Genomic DNA, 17,656 nt, shown 5'->3' on the forward strand with positions numbered 1-17,656 from the left:
TATAAAAGATCTTACAATTTAAATAGTATGCAGTATGGAATAGCTTTTCATATGTACTGCATGAAAGATACAGCAGAACTGAGAGTCAATGTGTGGAATCTCTAGTTGACTTTTACTGTTAATGAAATAGAGTTTATCAGGGACTATTCCACTTAATCATCAGCTGCTGATTCAAAAGGTATAGATCTTTTATTTGTCTTGGTTCCTGTTTGCTAGCTGTATATCAATGCCCTGGTTGTTCCTGGACATTGTAATTTCGCTAAATGCCTCTGTTTAAGTATCTAAATACTATTGATAATGCTTGTTGAAAGAGAGGAAAGGTGTAAATGGAGAAGCATTTTTCAGAGGCTGAAAGCTGAAGCAGTGTTCAAGAGTTTTCTCAACTTTAGAGCTTTTTAGCAATGTGTAAATCTAAGAACCTGGCAAAGTACTGGCAGTTTTCTCGCTGCTTAACAGAACTTCACCTGTCCTCTGTTACTGTACTGCTTTTCCTCAGTCGGCCCTGAGGAAACATATCTGAAATGGTGTGAGACAAGTGATTGATTTATGGGGTTTTTTTAAGTGTCGAATGTCCATTTGTATAATTGAGTTCTATATCAGTTATATGTAGTTCGTAAGTTATCTATTATTTTGTAAGTAAATCTAAATCGTACTAAATTCATAAGTATTTTGTGGGTCATGTGCTCTAGATGTTGTATAACAATCTTAATGTCTGTAATAATAGGTTTTTAACCCTCAGATGGGAAATATGTCAATACCAGTAGCATGTTCTAAAGCAAGAAAAATCTTCTAGTATAAAGCTTTGTTTCAGTACCACCTGAAATAAATCAAAGTTGTTAAGCAGTGATGTTGCATAAACTTGAATGATGACAATTACATGATTTAATGGCTAACGTTTGCTCATACAAAAGCTTTGTGTTAATAGTTAAGATGGTTCTTCAAATGGAGGGTTTGCTGAGGACCTTGTTTTCTGAGGGACGTAGTGGCTAACTTAATTTTATTCTTGCATGGGAACTTGTGATTTCACTGGATCTTTTACCTTGAAAGAAAAGCAGTTCAGTACTTGCATAGGGGATTCCTATTATTTCCACTTTTAGACAACTGTGGGCAAAATAATATAATCAAGGAGGATTGTTAGAGGAGATGCTCAAACTGATGAAACACTGAGCTGTTTCATGGATATTTATTCAGAAGTTTGAGCAGATTTTAATTGCTCTACTACAATCAATTCTTAATTGAAGAACTTGAACAGATTTTGTGCAGATGCTTAATTGTTTAACTTTGAAAATGTGACCCTCAGTCTGAGTCACTTGCTAAATATAATTTCTGTTTTAATTTTGTATTTTATTCCAAGTAGTCAGCTTCTTTTACTCATTTTGTTGTTTTTTTTAATCCTTTTGCGTTTTAGGCTTCCTGTTGTTCAGCTCTGGAAATGCCAATCCATTCTGACATACTACAGATAATTGTAGATTACCTGTACACAGATGAAGCTCTTGCAATAAAAGGTGCCATTGATAAATTTTCAACTCAGCTGTAGCTCCTGCAATTTTTATATTTTTAAGATAGAAATTCAATACTTAATATGTTTGTGTTGAAGTTTTATGCAGAAAATGTAAATTTTTGTGAGTCTTGCTTTAGGTTTTGAGGTGATAGCTGTACCCCGGGCCTTTTTGTACCTTTTCTTTAGTTTGCCAAGCTGCAGTTTTCCTTTTCCTTCCTTCTCTTGCTTAAAAAAAATGACTGTTTGTGCTGTGAAAATCCCATCAAAATTTGCAAAGCCGTTACATTTGTCCTTTGGTAAGTCTCATTGAAGCTCTATGTGTTATAGTTGCTTTTGACTTGCCCAGAGTGTTTACGTGATGCCTTGTTTTTCAGATTCTCAAAATGTGGAATTCATATGTAATGTTCTTGTGGTAGCAGACCAACTTCTTATATCCAGACTCAAAGAAATCTGTGAAGTAGCCATTGCAGAAAGACGTGAGTTCTTCCACTTGTATTATAAAGGGTTAGAGAATAAAAAAATCCTTTCTTTAGAAAGGATTAGTGTTCTTGCCTGTTTCAGCACAGAATTATTTGTGTATGTTCCTTTGCTCTGATTACCTTTTTCTGTTCATTGCCTATCTGTTAACAATTGCTTCTTTAGTCTGGATGATACTCTAGGTTAGCATAATCTTCCATTCCTTATGCGTTGTTGTCTTCATCTCAAGCTCTTTTATAGAAGAAAAAAAAGTTAAAAAAGCAAAAAGCAAAAAAAACCCCACCCCCAAACCACGGCAACAAATAACCCAAACTTTTATAAAACCTTCATTTCATTGAATTCAAACTCTTGTCTTTACAACATGATAAAATGAATTCTGTTTCTATTTCTGTACTTGTATTAAGTTCTGCTAGTTCTTCTGTTGTTTGTTTGACACAATGTTGTTTCTGTATGGCTATGAAGATCTGTCTCTTCTCAAAAACACTTAGGTGTTGTTGCTTAGCTTGATAGAAGAAGCCGGCATACAATTCTTGCTTGGCATTTCTTAGTGACTTACATGTTTTTAATATCTCTTCCCACTAACCCTTCACCTCCCTTTTTTTCCTTTCTCCCTGCTAAAGGAACATTTGGATCTCTAAGAACTGTTTATGCTGCGTATGAAACTTGCTATCTTTAACTTTCTTTTTCCCCTTTATTTTGGGCTGATGAGTTTCAATATATTGAAACTGATTGTAGGTAGGGCCCTTCTATTTTTGTGAAGCAACCATTGAGTTCAAGCTGCTACAAAGTTATGTGGAGCTTGTTGTAGTTTATGGGCATTTGAGCATTAGCATTTTTTCTAGGAATGGAAACGTATATTATATGTTTCAGTAACTAGATCACGCTGTGCAATAAGTCTTAAAAACTGCTGCGTGATATTGTAGCACATTATCCAATCTGGTTTGTTGTGTTTCTTCTTTGCAGTTACTTTAAAGAATGCTGCCGAGCTGTTGGAGTTCTCAGCCATGTATAATGCTGAACAGTTAAAACTGTCCTGCTTGCAGTTCATAGGACTCAATATGGCAGCTTTGCTTGAAGCAAGGTAAGGAGGAATGCAAATGTATTCATGTACTAGCTGTTAAATTCAGACATCCCAAAAAGTCAAAAGGCTTGGAAGAACTAATAGGAGTAGTTAAATGTTAAAATACAATTGAATGCGACTAGTTTAAAGGGAGGCTCATTTTTGCCAGACAGGGAGAGAGAAACTAGTTAAATATCTGTACTTATTGTACCAGTTCTATAGTATGAAACCCTATGTCACAAAACCTCTTTTGACTTCAGTGGGCTTTGACATTAGGCCTAATCTTGTTCAGGTTTTTAAAATTGATTTTGAAGATGCATAAAAGTGCTGTGGTTTTTCTGTTGTTTGGTTTGTTGTTTTGTTTTTGTTTTTTTTTTTTAACGTGATAGTTACTATGTAAAGTGAATTTATTTTAAGTAGGGTTATTATAGCTGGTGCATTTTCCAACGAGGGTGGGCCTGCCTTCTGGTAGTCTCTTTGTTTTAACTGTCTGCAGTGAGGACTGAACAAATTAATTAATTACCCTTGCTTTCCACAGTGATTCAGCACAGATTCCACTTCTAAGAAGTGGAAGGTGTGCTCTGGCGTTCCTTTTCTTGGTGCTTTCGGACAGGGCTTCAAGTTGCTTCCAGAGTACATATCAACTTCTCAGAGCAAGCCTTATCAGCACTGACTGAACTTATTTTCTATCAAAGACTTAACCTCCCCCGCCAAACAAAAAAACCCAACCAACCCAAAACCCCATGTCTCTATTACTGGTTCACTCTGTCCATTCCTAGCCTTTTTGTCATGCTTGCTTTTACCTACAGAAGTTCTTGGAGATCTGAACCATTTCAGAATGCAGTACTGCATTGCTGTGTCACACAAACTGTTCTTGTATCAGATACAGGAATTTATTCATATTACCAGTTTTTCTCTCCACATCTTCATAAAGCATAAACATTTTAACCTTTGATTTTGGAGAGAAGAGTAGAAATCTAATAACATTGTCTTAAGTATTATTGTGAATTCAGATTTGTATAACGTTAAACCTGGAGAAGACGTGCAACATTCTTACTACAGTTAAGACTGTGTCTGCATTTTAGTGAAAGTCTGAAAATGTGGAAGTCTGACTACTGGGTAGCAAGACTTTTAATCTGAGACACCTGAGAGAGAACTTAGTCATGACAGCTTTGCACAAGGAGAGCTGCTCATGTGGGCAAGACAGTTCTGAGTAAAGGTTTGTTGCTGTAGTATTACTTTTTTGGCATAAATGTCAAGGGATGTTGTGGCTGAATTTTATAGAAGAATTTGCATAGACTTGGAGTATTAGATACATGTCAATAATATTTGAAAGTATGCCAAAATAAGTAAAGTAATGACCAGTTCGTGGTAACTTAACTATATAGGTCTGTATTGGCTGTGGCCTTAAGTAAGGGTAGGCTACCTGGAAGGGTTGTGGGTTTAATCCTGCCTTACAAGGGCATTGGCTAGTTTACATTTTGTGTTCATTTTCTTCCTTCTGACTCTGTGACCACCATGAATAGGTAATAATGGCTGTAGGTGAGATTCATCTAAAATATTAATTGGAATTTTTAATTTGATTTTTCTTTTTTTTTTTTAAGATGGTACGATAAATTTGTATTTATTTTTTTAGGACTCTGGATGTCTTAAGTGATGAAGTTGTAAAGGATCTTTCTGTTTATTACAGGAAAATGGTAAGTTGTACAACATAAGTGTAAGCTGATTAGGTTTAAAACGAGAACAGATGAGTAATAAATACATTCCTTCAGGGTCTGTAGATGACAGGCTGAATATGGAACATCTGACTCAAAAGCTAAGGTTAGCTGCTGCTATTATCACTCTCATGGGTCTCATATTTCATTATTCACTAGCCACTGCTGCAACAGTATTGTGTCCTTTAATTAATTGTACACATTAAACTTATAAATGTTCTGTAATTAACAATTGTTGCATGATAAAGCATAAGCAAAACCTATGGAAAAGAGCATGTGTTACTTAGAAGCAAGGAGAAGAAAGCTATTTAGACTTCTCCAGTGTAACATTCAGGGTGATCATATAGGTCTTAAAAGCTGTAAGAAAAATAATGTTAAAGCTGAACTTTAATGCAAAGGGGAAAACCAAGGCACATTATAATCCACTATTCTTTAACTGTAAAAGATGAATGTTTGCAAAACCTTGAAGCATTTTTTTGTCATGAGCTACAGGTAGCTAAAACATGCATTGAGTCTGTCACTTTAAAATAATTCTCCTGTTTGTTTTGCTTAAAGGTGTAACTTAAGTATATAAGCTGGTTAAAAAATTAATTACTTGATCTGTGGAAGTGTTGTAAAAGGACTAAAACTGTCATTTAAAAGAGATCATATATTTGCTAGCATACAACTTGAGAGAAACTTAGTATAACAGCTTTTACAACTACAGATTCCAGCTATGGTCAGGAGAGTAATTACTCCATATCCAGATGGACCTGACATAAGTTGTTTTGAGCCTGAAGATGGAGAGAACTTTGTCTTTTTAAGGGAAGAAATGAATACAGAACAAAATTCTCAGTAAGTATTTATTTTTCATCAACACTTTTAACTAGGTGAGCTGTATATGGTATTTTTCCCCCTTTGGATGGTGCTTGACTCCCTTTGGGTTCAGGATTGAAATATTAAGAAATAGGAGAAAAGGAGGTTTCAAAGACCCTTCTCAGTTTCCTTAAGTATTTTAAAATGTTACAGAACTGCAGTGGAGCACTTTTTTTGATTTATAAGTAGCATATGAGTAAAGGTAGCAGAACAAGCATTCACAGTAATGTTTAGGAGTTGTGCATGTGGTGAGAGTATCTGTGTATGTGTGAGACAAACTGTGGGGTTCACCGAGCTTCACGGAATTAGGAGAAATCAAAAGAGAAAAAAACCCAGACTTTAATACAGATCTGTTTGGATAATCTACACTTCTTAATATTAACAGAACTGTTATGTGAAATATGAAGTATTGTAGCATGAGTTTTTAATCTGTCGGTTTAAAGTGGCTACTCACTGTCTGTAGAATAACCAAACTAGTGACCTGTGTTTAAGAAGTGGTAGAAAATATGATCCAAACAACTGTAGATCAGGTGGTTTGGCCTCAGTGTTTTTGTGGACTTCTGGTATTCTGTCTTTGAACATTTGTTCTGAAGACATAGAAGTAAGAGCAATAGAATCAATAAAGTCTTACCAGACTAATTTAATATATTAATATGCTGCTTTTCTCTGACGAGAAATAATAAAATTAAAACTGCTTTTCTTTGGTACAGTTTTTAAACTGGAGAAATTGACTATGACATCACGACTATGAAAAGTTAACTTGATAGGATGACTTGGTAACATGCTTCCAAATAGTGAAATATGATGTCACTGTGCAGATGAGACCTCGCTTGGGGTGTTGTGTACGGTTCTGACCACTTGTGTCAAGAAAAGTTATGTGAACTAGTACAGACAAGGACTAGCAGGTCAAGAGAACTAAGAGGCTGCTTTGTGTTAGACTTCAAGCCTTTCAGTGTTTTTAAAGGCTAGATGCTAGCCTTTAGGGAACAGAGCAATCCAGGATTAAAAAAACACCCAAGGATTTTAAGGTTACGGTATTGATGCAGGAATGAATAAGTGCTTCTCAAAGAAGCTTTTTGAAATAAGGTTACTGTAGCTGTGATTCATAGAATTCTGAATTTTTCATAGTTTTGCTAAAATGAAAGATGCCTTTTATTTGATTCCATGCTTCCTAATATCATATATAGGAACATGAGACATTTTGGTAATGTGACCGTATACCTGCTTTATTGTAGAAGTAGTGTTATCTTGGTGGCAATATTTGTGTGGGTGAAAAATGAAACCAACTGTGGAGTTTATTGAACTTCACTAATTTAGGAGAAACCAAGGAGAAATTCGAGGAGAAAGAAAGTGGAGACTTGGATGTTGTGTCAGTTGCTGCAATGTGTAGCAGGTTTAGTCTGACCTAGGTGGCAGTGCCAGCCTGTGCAGCTTCTGTATCTTTCACTGTCTCAATAGAAGTCCTTGTGCAGCATACTAGACCAGAGACTAGATCTAGATTGGAAAGATTTTTTTTCTCTTCCTCCTGGATTATTTTTTTTTTCCTCCAAATCGAATACTAAATAGTTGTGCCAGTGAATAAGCAGAGCAGGAACAAGCAGTTAGTGACAGCTGGTGGGACCAGGTATTGCTGCTTAAAGTGTAACTGCTCCTGACTGAAAGTCTTGACACTGACCCTGATAGTTCTGAGGCACAATTTCTTTGGCTTTAATCCATCTTGGGTTTTGTTTTTGGTTTTGTTGTGGTTTTTGTTTTTGTTTTTTTTTGTAATAGGGAAGCCCTTTTCAAAAGAGCAAAAACTAAGGCAAAAAAGAAGCCACGAAAGCGGTCTGACAGCTCTGGAGGATATAATTTATCAGATATTATTCAGAGTCCAGCCTCTGCAGGTCAGTGGGAAAGAGGTTCCTTTCGGGTATAAAAACAGAACATAAAGTTAAATGTGCAATGCAGTGTGCTTTCTATACTTCAGTAAGGAAATCTTGCAAAGTTTACTTCTTTCCTAGTGAATGTACCTTTTTTTGTAGTGAATACCATAGCTGAATTTGAATGGTGAATCCTTAAGTTTTGTTTGAAAGGATGCTTGTCATATTAAGCTGGTGTCCAAAGTTCAGATTCTGTAAAAGTAAGTATTTTATCAAATAAAGTTAATGGTCACTTTCCCATGTGGTTTTAATAAGTGGAACATTTCTGCTAGTGTGTGTGGGTTTTTTTCTTTTTTCTGGAATATAAAAAATAAATTAGTCATTGTTTATTGAAAAGATGGTAGAAGCTTTCATTTTCAACAGAAAAGTGCCAGTGTTACTTCCTAAAACTGTGAGACAGAGGAAGAAAACTGAGACTAATCTTACTCTGAAAAAATATTTAAGATAGTCTTAACTTTGTTTATACTTACTACACTCTAGTATACTGGACTAGGTAAACTTCTGGTTATTTTGCAGTCATCATACGGAGTGAATAACTTTGGGATTTTTTTAAGTGTTGTTTAGTCCAGCTCTCATGATTTAATAATTCCGCTTCTTTTCTTATTTCTTAGGCTCAGTGAAGCTGGATAAAACTAACTCTGTAGAGTCACTTCCAGAACACTCAACATCTGACTCTGAAGGTAGTTATGCAGGGGTGGGTAGCCCCAGAGACTTGCAGTCCCCTGACTTCACAAAAGGATTTCATCAAGAGAGGACTGAGGTTGGATTTCTTTGTTCCTAGCAATTTATTTGTTTGCATTTATCTAGTCCATCAAAAGCAGAGTTTATATTTTGGAGTGTTTCTGAGAAGCTGTTGTCCTTAAAATGGAGTAGACAACTTTAAATAGTTAGTGTTTGTCTGATAAAGCAAATAAAAATGAGTATTTCTTATTAAATCTCTAAGGGTAATTTATTCGTGTGGTACCATAATAAGAATTTTTATATGCTGTAGTGTTCAGAGAATTTCAAATGAAAAGAGCAATTATGTAAAGTCTTTATCTACTTCATTTAAAATTCAAAGTAAATCTGAAGTTCAGAAGCCGAAAAAAACAAAAACAGAAGCCAAAATCTCCAGGATAGTCCCGCTGTTCTTCAACTCTGTAGTTGGACAGAAGTGTGGTCCAGGATAACTGAGACATAACTGATACATATTTGGACTTAAATGATTCAAAGTGAAGTGTGAAAGAAAAAAAAGGTACAAATAGCAGACTCATCAGGTATTCAGTACGTTATTGCTATTTTTGAGGTATCCTTTAAAATCTTTTCACTTATACATGTCATTCAGGTTGTTTGTAGCATCACTGTTTACTAAATGGAAAAATGTGAGAATATTTATTGAACATTTTTCTGTCTGTTTTTTAGATGAAGGACAAAGCGTGCAGTCAGGGTACGAAACCCACTCAACCTAACAAGGAGGTGAAGTTGTACAAGGGATCATCAGCATTGACACAGTCTACTCCACAGTCCATTCCCAGTGCCAAAACCAGCCCTGCAAGCTCTCCCAATTGGGTAGCAACCAGTTTCAGGTGCAGTAATAGTTGTGGTGCCTACCTAAGTTACAATCACAGCTCTACACTTGGTAGTGAATGCTAATAATCTTCTATTCAAACTAAAAATAGCTATCTGCTCTTCCAAATGATCATACATTATGTGACATGTGAATTAAAGATTTTGGTAGTTTTATTAACTGGTATGTTTTTTAATTATTCTTTGGGAAAAGCAATTGCTAGATACATTTTTTTTTTTTTTTAATTATATTTTTGCTCTTAAGTGCTATTAGTCTGGATTTCTAATATCTTTCTTAAAAGCCTGCTTGGTTAATGCTTTGTAAAATGCTTGGCAGTTTTTTGTAGAATAAGACTATGCTTGAAGCCATTAGAAGCACCATTGTACTTTGACATTTTTAAGGCATGCCTTTAGATTTAAACAGTCTGAAAATCAGCACCACAGGTTTAACTGATACAGTGATAAAAAATTGATTATTAATTTTTATCTGTAGCAGTATCTGCATATGAAAAAGGAGCAGTACTGTGATAGATTGAAGGTCTGTCTTGCCTGATGTCCTGTCTTCGATGGTTGTCAATAAAGGTTGAATAGAGAAGAGTTTAAGGATTTAGGGAGTCATATAGTGATAATTTCCTACAGTGTTCCCAGGCTCTGTTGGTTTGTCACTGGTGGGCTTTGTTAATACAGGTGATACAGCTGCAGAAATTAGAAGTTGTAGCTCTGAAGTATATTGTTTGGTGAGCAGGGTCCGTCTGTGTTTTGTCTTGCTATGTATTTGTGGAAGAATTTGTGTATTTACCCTCTATGCAGAGAGGGTAACACATGCCACAGCCAACTCTTCGGTCTTTAGATTGGTTGTAAGAAGCTCCACTTTCATCTGCTATCTTAAGAGTTCTTTTTGAATGTTTTTTAGACTGCATGGAAGGGGAACAAATAAAACCATAGGACTTTGTTGTAATGTCACTGTGCCTGTGTGGGTTTCCTTTGTACTCTTTCTTCACTTTTCCTGGTATTGCTGGTATGATTTCAAGAAAAAGCAGGCAATGCAGTGGTGTAGGATGTGTAAAGGATTAATACTATAGTGTATCTGATTGAACTGCTGTGGAGGAGCAGTGACAACAGGGTTTGGTGTGACCTCCCAGTGATCAGTTAATTCACTAGTTAGTCTATGGCAGTTGGGTTTATGCAGGGAGAGAGAGAGGGATTGCTGCTTTTATTTTATTCAAAGCTTGTTGTGGAATCTAGTTGTAACACAGCTTGGTTTACAAATGCCTTTAAGTACACAGATTTTAATTTATAGTTTCATGTAAAGCTTTTAAATGTCTGGATTTCTGTGGAAGTTTAAAATTAGATCTAGGAAGTTTAAACTAGTTTTAAACTAGGAAGTTTCAAATTTAATGAAAAAGAAACTGATTCCTAAAGCTTGAGAATGTGACTGCTGTTTGTACAAAGCTCTAACTTTGCAAAGAGTGTTCTGTTTGCCATGTGAAATAATTTTAATCCTGTTCTTCAAAGAAAGATCTCATTCAGCCTTCATGAAAGAGCTGTGAGCAGTGCCTCTCCAATACTTAGCATGAGCAGTTGACTACTAAATAAGTATCCTGGATTTAGGTATCTAATTTTTTTAAAGTAATCATAGTTCACATCTTTTAGTTTCATAGCATAATGAGTCTTGAAAGTATTTTTATAGTGTGCTCTTAAATATGTATATATTTATAAAAGTTTTGTCAGAAACATTCTATTTGAGGTTTGCCATAATTGAGGAAACAGACATAAATTATACATCCGGTTACCAATCTTATATATGATTTAGAGGATTTCAGTGAAGGCTGGAACTGTGGAATGTAAGTAAAAATGAGTGCCTTGTAAGGTAACTTTTTATTTTTCATTTAGCCCTGCCAGCCCTCCTGCTATGGATCTAAGAACCATCATGGAAATTGAAGAAAGTATGCAGAAAAGTGGAACCATGCCAAAGGCAAATTCAGGGTTGGTAAAAAACCAAAATCTATAAAAGAAAAGTGTGATAAACCAGGCTATTATGAATTTACTTAGTGGTTCAGGCAGTTCAGAGTTTAAAAAAAGCAGGAGAAAAGTTGTCCTATTTGTTTTTGAACGCTTTGTTTACTGCAGTTCATTATGGTGTTTTTCTGTGAGCATACAAAGTTTATCCCTTTATTTTACTGTAGTCTTGTTTGGTCTACTACTGCAAAAGCATGTCTTAGCTGTTGAAATGTGGAAGAAAGAGCTAGTAAACTAGTATCTTAAATCAGTGGCCTGCTGTGCTGAATTTTCCTATTTTCAGCCAAAAAGAATTAATTATTGATGCTAGCACCTTGGAAATTACTTGTGGACCAGTACTGTAATTGATCCTGAAGTTTATTTCTTGTCTCACATTCTCTGACCATCCCCAGCACCCATGTGTTGATATTGACAATTCTTCCTCAGACAGAAGCAAGGGTGGGTCTTGTTTGGAGAAGCATCCCACAGACACAGGTTAATGAACATATTTTTTCAGGAGACGGTGGATTAGACCTTTTGTTTCTTAACTGGTGACATATGGAACAGAATGGGAGATGACTTTCATGACCTTTGAAGTGTGACATTCTTGTAAAGGAGAGCTAGGACAGTAGTCCTGGAGCCTGTGAAAGGGTTGCTGGCTAGATTCAGAAGCTGTGAGCAAAGCAGCCAAGACTGAAGAATAGAAATAACTTAAAAAAACAAGTTATTACAAATAGAAAAAATGACTATATGCTGTTGTATACATTTCTTATGCATGAATAATTTTGGTTTAAGGGAGCTAAGCTTCTGACAGTCTCTTAAAAAGTCACAAAATTAGAAAATAGTCTTTATCTGGTGGTAGTCCATCTCTTCTGGAGACTTGCATGTTTTCATTTGCAGACGTCTATGTGAAGAATAGTTTAATGATGCTTTTCTTTCCGTCACTCTTGATATTCATTGATCCTTCTTTTGCTCACCAGACACCTAGACCCTCTCTCCACCTATACTCCCCTTTTAGCACTCTAGACAAAGTATTTTGGTCTAGGAATGAAGTATTTCTCAGTTTAATTTGCAAGCTTAAAGGTGAGACATCTCAAAAGACACTGATCTTACATCTTCTCTCTTTGCAATATCAATTCACAGCAGAATCGCGTCTCATGGAATCAAGCTTTCTCAGAAGCAAAGAAAAATGATTGCCCTGGCAGCAAAAGATAATGGGTCAGTAACTAGCAGCACAGAGCCTACTACACTACCCACACCACCCCCACCTACAAAAGTTGCAAAACTAGGGAATGCATGGTATGTTATAAATCAAATAGCACTTCTTTTTCTTTGGAGCGTTTTTACATTGAATAGTCTCTTTGAAGCGGTTTCTTAAATAAAAATGACCTAGGTTCTGTTCATTAAAAAGGCTAGCATCGAACTCTTTGTATCTACATTTGGTAGTAATCTAGAAATTCAAAGGGGGCAGGGAAATGCAGTGGTTGCAGTTTAACAGTTCTCTGAAATTTTGCTATAGTGAGTCAGAATACTGCATCCCATCTGGTTCTCGCCTGTGTGTGATGTGGTATTTGCAGATGGTATCAAAGCAAAGCATAGAAAAAGAAGGTTGAGCACAAGGTCTGAAACTTACTGAAAGCCATTATGAATTATGTTTTTTCCCTGTCAAAAAGATAAAGAAAAACATTAGCCCTTCCTGGAGGAAAGGGCTAGAGTGACTTTGGAGTAGAGCTAAATTGACTGAAATTATAGGTAACAAAGTTATCTAGGTGTCTAGAGTTGGAGGGAGTGATGAATGCTGCTAAGAATTCTTATGGTAGAAGGATGCATAATGGGTTTAAAATGACTTTTAATGCTGATTACACACAATTTAAATGTTCAAGTTAATATCTCTGTATCAAATAGAAAAATGGTTTATCATCTATTCAGTGAACTAGGTTTACAACAATGTAATGAGGTGCTAGCCTGATTCCTGCTTTGTTCCTCACACTTACAGTTGGTATTGGATGAAAGCATAAAGGCGTAACTATAAAAGTTGCAAGCTATGTAAATTTAATGTGTTCAATTACAACAGAATAAATACTGATGTGCATGCTCTTAACTTGAGGTAAATGTTGGGCGGTTCTCCTCCTTTCCCCGTTCAAAAAGGTTTAAGCTTTTATTGCAGCTTGCATCTATACTGGTACCCTAGAAGAATTACAAGTAGGTCTCCTCTCTCTAGAGCTTACCTGTTTGTGCCTCAGTGGGAACAAAGCTTGCTACATATCCACCACAGTCACTCTATTTTATGTGAAGTCTTTTTTAGACGATTTAGCTGTTTTAAATGCTATTGTAGTAGTTTTCCTTTTGTATTGGATAGATTTGAAAGTAAAATAGGAGTCTGTCTTTCAAAGGATAGGTTTATTTTCCACAATTAGAGCTGTCTCCCTCTTGTGTCTTTTGGCTCTCTTTCCTTTGATCCTTTATATGAATTGATTGCTCCTTTCAGAAGTAAGAGTAGTAAGCATCTACTGGAATCTTTGCCTTTCTGCTATGCTCCTGTAAGTTCAAAACAGACATGTAGCCTGTTTGCTATTTAATGAGTGTTAAAGGAAAAAAAAAATCACATCACTAACTAGCTGAGGAAAAGGTAGGTTGCTTCCTGAGAGGTGTTCTGTGTCAAAAGGTGTAGGGTAATACCTAGAACAGCTTGTTGTTCTACTCCATTTCATGTATATATTACTTCAACTTTCTTTTTTGGATGGATGCTATTATGATCAGCACTTTGAGTTTAAAGTGCCTTTAGATTTATTTGAGATTCCACATAGGCCTGTTGGTATACTATTATCTTAGTTTAAGACCATAGTAATAACAGTAATATTCCAGAACATAACAATGGTAAAATAGAGCTGGTGTTCAAAATATTTATCAGTAATGTATGGGAAAAATTTTGGGAGTATTTTGTAATCATCCCAAAATCATGTGTTATAAATCAGATAATAATTGATTGTAAAGTGGTATTCTACTTCCAGTTATGACACCAGAACAAGCTTTGCTTGTCTAGTGGACACCATGCAGTACATCCAGCCTTGTGGTTAAAGGGCTTTAGTATTTTACAGGGCCTGTCAAGGATCACGTCAGTCTGATCTGAAATGGGCAGTTGTTTGGTGAATTCAGGGTAGTGTGGCGTGACCATCCTTCAAGTAGTGAGTCTGACATTGATGGCCCATTCCATCTACTAGTTTTGACGTTACTACTAATGCTATAATTACGCATAAACAATATGTAACCCAACATCTACAGTGACGATGTACACAGTCTTACATACACAGATCACAGGGTCTCATTCACATGCTAATTTATGCAGTGCTACAAACCCACCACCTTTCTACCCATCAGTGACTCAGCCAGGCTCACTGCGCTACTGGATGGGTGACTCAGAGGGGTGTCTGTGCCGATGCGGGAGGGAGGACAGCTGCAGCTGGCCTGGAGTGCTGCTAATGAGATGGAGTGGGGCCTGCATGAGTCAGTCCTTTTCCTCAGGCACCCAGGAAAGTCAGGGGTGTTTCTGTGATCAGTGGTCACAAGTGGGTCTTCTCTGGAGTCTTCAAAGGAACTTGCCCATACGTGCCATGCTGTGGCTTGAGCTGATGTTAGTGATCACTGGTGTAGGCATTTCATGGGTATTTTCAACCAGTCATTTTAAATATCATCAATTAATTTCCTTTTTTGTTTTACTAGTCATTTTCAAGCTGCAGTTTTATGTACTTGTCTCTGACGGACTTTGGGTATAAAGGGAAGGGGCTAGGAGAACTCTGTAGGAGGATGTTTTGTATAGGGCGGCTGTCTTTCTCCAGCCTGGTCTTTCCCTTCTCCCCTTCATACACAACTTTTAGACACAACAAAGCCTGAAGCAGGTTTTGGAGGACATCGCGTAGCTTATCTAGTTATCTGGGCTTCTTCAGAAGAGTTTTTTGTTGGTTCCTGAAGTCCTATTTTTCAGTGTAAGATAAATGACGCTTTAGAAGTATTTGTACTGTTTGACTGAAACACATGAGCTAGATGCCTCTAGTTAAATGATTTGCTTCTCCATATAGGAAATAAGAGAGAAGCTCTGATAAAAGGCATATAAAAATATGGGGCAAACTCTGAATAATTTGACTATTCATGCTATTCATCTACTCCCTGATAGATAATTCTTTACCTATTGGGTGTTATTTAACTTTATACTACCAACTGCCTGTGAACTGTTCCTTGCATTTAAAAGCAAGTATAGACTGATTTTTGACTATGCTTAGATAACTTTCTCCAGAAAATATATTGTGCTCTTAAGATTCTGATTAAACAGTTTTTGAAAGTAGCTGGGCTCTACTGTATTACACAAAACCGTCTTGAGTGAAAATACCAGGGTATACTTCAGGAGGATGGAATCCAATCTAACGCTGATGTGGTCACCACGCATGATTCTGTACGTTCCTCTGCAGCGTTCCTCTGGCTGCTGATCTGGAAAATGCTGGTTGCTCAAGAGTTCAAGCAAAGAACCAGTGGGAGGTATAAGAATATTTAAAATTATGCCTAGCTGCTGGAAGAGAGCATTTGTTGAATAAACTTTTAAACTGCTTTAGGCAAGCCATCAATTATTTGATTGTCCCTGCTAGTTGTTTGAAGTATTTTTATGTGTAAGATAGAATGGTGTTACTTATCTGCTCTAACACTATATTTGCAAAGTTATATTCTGTAAATTCACAATGGACTATGAGAGTGCATTTGGCAATAGATTGAGCTTTCCATGCATGCAATATAGTCAGAGTCATAGAACTTGTGTTCCAGTGAAATAAGATATTCATCTTGGATGTGCAGTGAGCTCACTTGCCTAGAAGGGTGTGGGCTCTTTTTCGGTTGACTAAAAGACCAAGTCTGTCATACACAGTGTCCTACCTCTTCCACCAAAAGAAACCTCCAGTTTTATAGTTTTTGGGGGACTGAACCTGTTTCTTTCTTTGAAGAAAAGTGGAAATTAGAAGAGGGAAAAAAAACCCCACAGTAGTAATACTTTGAGATGTCATGCAAGAAGCTAGGTGTTAACTTTATTAGTTCTCCAAACCTACTTTGATCAAGGGTGGGGGGTGTTGCTTATTTGTTTTGTTTTTTTGTAAGCTCGGGAGAGCCTATGGCTTTTCAAGAGTGGAGACATAAAGAAGTTTGAAGTCTATCTTGAGAATTAACGATTGGGTATTTTAATGTCTAGGTTGTCAGTTTGTCAGGATTCCAGCTTATACTAAAATATCAACAGCTGTTTTAGAACTTCATGCTTTGATGTTTTGCACTTACAGTTTATAGAAACTTTGTCATATTCCACTTTTTTAAAAAAAGGTGTATAAATTAGTTTTTCTAATGCTGCAAATTAGATAGAAATGACAATGTATCTGGCAGGACAAGCTGAAAATTAGAGTTGTTACTGTTGGGAAATTTTGTACCAGTTTAAGTTGAACCATTTTAAGTCACTGGTAATTGTTTTGGGTCACAAAAGCTGAGAATGATGCAGGGTTGGGTTTTTTGCAGGGGGTGGGGTGTTTGGTGCTGTGTTGCAAGTGGATCTGATTGCAGTACAGAATTTTCATGAAAATGGGTAGGCTACTTAAATTGTTAGTAGCAGAAGCTTCTGTGACAGCAGATCCCAAGCGAACCAGTTGCCTACTTGGTATAATAGGTTTGGGGAAGTTCTGGTCAAACAGTTGCCCAGATTCTTTTGTGCCAGCTGGTGGTAGGAGCAGAGGATATGCAAAATGACTCTGAGCTGCTGCATCTGGAGGTTCCCATTCTGCTTTCTATGCCTTCTGCACTGCTCATGCAATATTAAAAAAAAAAACCCACAACAAAAAACAACAACAAAAAACCCAACAGAAAAAAACAAACCAAAACAAAAAAACCTCCGAACTTAACTCTGGGTGGCCTAGCATGGGGTTCAGACATTGTGTATAACTTCCAGATGCTTTTGTTGTAAGATTTCAGATACAATGTTGCAACATTTTAATTTCCTCATGTTTATTATTTTAAACTGTATACAACATAGATGTAGTTGGAAAGTCTTTGGCTTCAAATACTTCCCTTCTTACAGTAGCTGCACAATTAGCATTGTATAGAAAACTTGTTTTACTTCAGCAGTGTTTATAATTGATCTTTTATTTCTTTGAGAAGATAATGAGGAGAGCTATTCTTCCAATATGTGTTTTGTGTATTTGACAATGGGTGGGACTGCTATGCTTAGTAAAATGTAAGCAAATGTATGAAGAATTAATTCTAAAGTCTTGATGGGTAAGGGAAAGACTAACGGTAACTGCCTTGAATTCTGTAAATAAAAAGGCTTTTGGATCAGAAAGTGTTCAGAATAGCTATGATGCTAAATTGCTATATTTTCATACTGCTTTATTTTTGAAAGATAATATGCAGGCTCTAGTTCACTAACAGTGCACATTATACTTGAGCAACTAAAAGAAAAGGAAGCATATAATTTTTATGAATTTCGCTGTGCATTAAGTGATTTATAGAGCCTCCAGCAGGTATGAGTGACTTGTTCAATATCTTGGGGAAAGAAGATCTGCTA

General features: G+C 36.4%; 1 protein-coding gene across 13 annotated transcripts in view; it reads left to right on the plus strand.

Annotated features, from left to right (window-relative positions):
* IBTK (inhibitor of Bruton tyrosine kinase) overlaps positions 1 to 17,656 on the plus strand; it is a 60,136-nt gene that overhangs the window by 29,679 nt on the left and 12,801 nt on the right. For 6 of the 13 annotated variants that reach the window (XM_074819694.1, XM_074819697.1, XM_074819695.1 and 3 more), the window contains 10 exons: positions 1,409 to 1,505; positions 1,876 to 1,977; positions 2,942 to 3,059; positions 4,675 to 4,735; positions 5,460 to 5,587; positions 7,382 to 7,494; positions 8,142 to 8,290; positions 8,932 to 9,095; positions 10,969 to 11,061; positions 12,217 to 12,372. In XM_074819694.1, coding sequence (XP_074675795.1) covers positions 1,409 to 1,505; positions 1,876 to 1,977; positions 2,942 to 3,059; positions 4,675 to 4,735; positions 5,460 to 5,587; positions 7,382 to 7,494; positions 8,142 to 8,290; positions 8,932 to 9,095; positions 10,969 to 11,061; positions 12,217 to 12,372 — 1,181 coding nt within the window. Of the gene's footprint in view, positions 1 to 1,408; positions 1,506 to 1,875; positions 1,978 to 2,941; positions 3,060 to 4,674; positions 4,736 to 5,459; positions 5,588 to 7,381; positions 7,495 to 8,141; positions 8,291 to 8,931; positions 9,096 to 10,968; positions 11,062 to 12,216; positions 12,373 to 15,536; positions 15,604 to 17,656 lie in introns of all 13 variants that reach the window. The other 7 variants (XR_012622629.1, XR_012622628.1, XR_012622630.1 and 4 more) reach the window with 6 other exon arrangements.

This window comes from Strix aluco, chromosome 3, assembly GCF_031877795.1.
Source record: "Strix aluco isolate bStrAlu1 chromosome 3, bStrAlu1.hap1, whole genome shotgun sequence".
Lineage (NCBI taxonomy): Eukaryota > Metazoa > Chordata > Aves > Strigiformes > Strigidae > Strix > Strix aluco.